The sequence below is a fragment of the Otolemur garnettii genome, unplaced genomic scaffold (genome assembly GCF_000181295.1).
Source record: "Otolemur garnettii isolate 467f Iridium unplaced genomic scaffold, OtoGar3 scaffold02172, whole genome shotgun sequence".
In the NCBI taxonomy this organism is placed as follows: Eukaryota; Metazoa; Chordata; class Mammalia; order Primates; family Galagidae; genus Otolemur; species Otolemur garnettii.
In genome coordinates, this window is record NW_003854567.1 from 1 (window position 1) to 2,956 (window position 2,956).

Below are 2,956 nucleotides of genomic sequence, written 5' to 3' on the forward strand. Positions count from 1 at the left end.
GCCATGGAGGAGGGGGAGATTAGAGAAGTGAAAATTTCAGTAGCAACACAAGTGGCCTTGTAGGCGCTCACGGCAGGAGAGATCCATGAGGATCCATTGCACGTGCGGACAGGGTCAGATCACGGGCAGCGTTTCTGATGGGCGCTACCCGCTGGCTCAGTGGCACCTCTTCCTTTCTTCCCGTAGGTACGAAGATGAAATCAACAAGCGCACAGCAGCAGAGAATGAGTTTGTGACTCTGAAGAAGGTGAGCAGGTTAAGCCAAGGCTTCAGGCTTCTTTGCTGAGGGGGAGAAGTGACTCTGGGTCTCTGCTCCAGCGTGACAGGAGAACTGGGAGGGACACTGAATTCTGGGTATCCCCGAAGGGGGCTCAGCTGACGGCAAGCTGTTGGCTCTTTCCCCAGGATGTGGACGGTGCCTACATGAATAAGGTTGAGCTACAAGCCAAGGTAGACAGCTTGGCAGATGAGATCCAATTCCTGAGAGTCTTGTATGACACAGTAAGCATCTCCACTGTCCTTTGATTTATTCTGAGGGGGTCTTCAAAGGGGGCCAGATATTGGTGTTGGCTACCTCTGTGAACGTCCCAGGCAAAGAGGATCTTATGATCGCGTGTTCTGCAGGAACTGTCTCAGATGCAAACCCACATCTCAGACACATCCGTGGTCCTGTCCATGGACAACAACCGTAGCCTGGACCTGGACAGCATCATCGCTGAAGTCAAAGCCCAATATGAGGAGATCGCTCAGAGAAGCCGGGCAGAGGCTGAGTCCTGGTACCAGAGCAAGGTGAGCAGGGCGTCGGCAGCTACAGAGAAATCCCTGTGTCCCACCCTGTCTACCTGAAGGCCAGGGACTTCACTGGGAAGATGGCACTAGAGTCCTCTTGCAGGATGTGTACACTGCACTGTTAGAGTGGATCATTACAGAAATTGTGCCCAAGTTTAGGAGGAAAAAGAACCCCAGGCGGGAGGAGAGCTGATGTTGGTAACACCGATTAGCATTTGCTTTCAGCTTCTCTCTGGATGCTGACTCTCCGAAATACAATGCAGGGCACTGCCAGTCCTTAAGGGAGTGAGGGACTCAGGGTGTCACAAGAAGGATGGTCTGCGTTTAGTTTTACAATTCTTCTCAGTCTTGGAAAATCCACTTTTCCTAAAAATCCTCGAGGAGAAGCCATAAGGTTCATGTTTGACACGTGCCTGATGTAGAAGTGAAAGGCCTTGTCCACACGTGTAAAGCCATAGACACTGTCTCTCTCTCTCCCTCCGGCCTGCAGTATGAGGAGCTGCAGGTCACCGCGGGCAGACACGGGGACGACCTGCGTAACACCAAGCAGGAGATTGCTGAGATAAACCGCATGATCCAGAGGCTGAGATCTGAGATCGACCACGTCAAGAAGCAGGTAGGGTGAGGGGCAGTGTGAAGAAAAGCAGCACTTACTTCCTCGCTAGACCATCAGCCAGTCTTCAACCTTCCTTGGTGAAAAACCCCCCAAACCCATGGAAAAAGCAGGGAGAAGAGGAGGGATACGTCTCCACTGGTTCATAGGCATTGATCACATTTAGCTCCTGGTACAAATATGTGGACAGAAGCAATCCCAAGTGATCAGGGCTTTAAAAATACAGTCCAGTGGCACTGAAAAGGTTTACCTTGGGAGACTGATTGACTTGGGAATGTAAAGAAACAAGCTGGGAAAGGAAGGCTGGGAGGGAAAGCCTGAGGAATATTGCTAATAATCTGTTCAAGATTGAAGGTGAAAAAGAGAGGGGAGGAAAGGTGTAGGACAAGGACAGTGTGGCCCAGGTGAATAAGACACTCCCAGGTGGGCAAAAGGCAAGGTGTCAGGTGAAAAGTCATCACCCCACTTGAACATGGTCAACAAGTTTTTGTTACTCAGGAGGCATCTATATGAGATATACATGAACGATCTTCATGTGACTATGGGGGACAACACTCCACACAAAACACAGTTCAAGCTTTACCAGGATCCCCTCATCTCATGTCCACTGTAGTAGCATCTTCCTTTCAGTAATAAACCACATTCTCCTGCAGAGTGGTTAACGAAAAGGGTTATGCATCTCTATGAAATGAACCAGACTGGTTAAAAGCTACAAAATACAAAACTAGTGGATAGGAAGAGGTTGAGTTCATTTATCATCAATTTGGACCTCTAGGAATCTTCCTTACCAGAATCAAAGACCCAGGCTAGTGCTCAATGAAGCACCAGACTCCAAGTTCATTGCTTGCTTTGCCTCCCAGTGTGCCAGTCTGCAGGCCGCCATCGCAGATGCTGAGCAGCGTGGGGAGATGGCTCTCAAGGACGCCAGGAACAAGCTGGAAGGCCTGGAGGACGCCCTGCAGAAGGCCAAGCAGGACATGGCACGGCTGCTGAAGGAGTACCAGGAGCTCATGAACACCAAGCTGGCCCTGGATGTGGAGATCGCCACCTACCGCAAGCTGCTGGAGGGCGAGGAGTGCAGGTGGGGACCCGACAACCTCCCCCAGTATCTGAGCTCACCTTCTAGATGGCTGGCCCCCAGCTCAACCAGCTCAACATTGGGGCACACTTGCCATGGCCATAATCACTAGTCTTGCCTCATAACTAAAAGAGCACTCTCCCACCGGCCATTCCTCACGCTGAGGCTTCCCACGTGGGCTCAGGGAAGGGCTCTCTGAGGTCTCATCCTGTCTGTGCTCCTCCCCTCTAGGCTGAATGGTGAAGGCGTCGGACCAGTCAACATCTGTAAGTACCTTTGCTTGCCTTCCTCCCCTGCCCTGGCACTCTCCTGACTGGCTCAGGCTGGCAGAATGAGCTCACTGTGTCTTCTCCTGTCCTTGTCCCCTCCCCACCACAGCCGTGGTGCAGTCCACTGTCTCCAGTGGCTATGGCAGCGCTGGCGGTGTCGGCAGTGGCGTCGGCCTGGGTGGAGGCAGTGGCTACTCCTACAGCAGC

The 2,956-nt window shown here is 52.1% G+C and overlaps 1 protein-coding gene across 1 annotated transcript; it reads left to right on the forward strand.

The window, feature by feature from the left end:
* Nucleotides 1-187: 187 nt before the first annotated feature.
* On the forward strand, nucleotides 188-2,953 carry LOC100966657 (keratin, type II cytoskeletal 6A; the record flags this gene model as incomplete). Its single annotated transcript, XM_003803845.2, has 7 exons — nucleotides 188-247; nucleotides 406-501; nucleotides 625-789; nucleotides 1,280-1,405; nucleotides 2,263-2,483; nucleotides 2,712-2,746; nucleotides 2,859-2,953. Coding segments are annotated over exons 2-7 (720 nt in total), but the record flags the coding sequence as incomplete, so codon positions are not given.
* Between the last annotated feature and the right edge of the window lie 3 nt (nucleotides 2,954-2,956).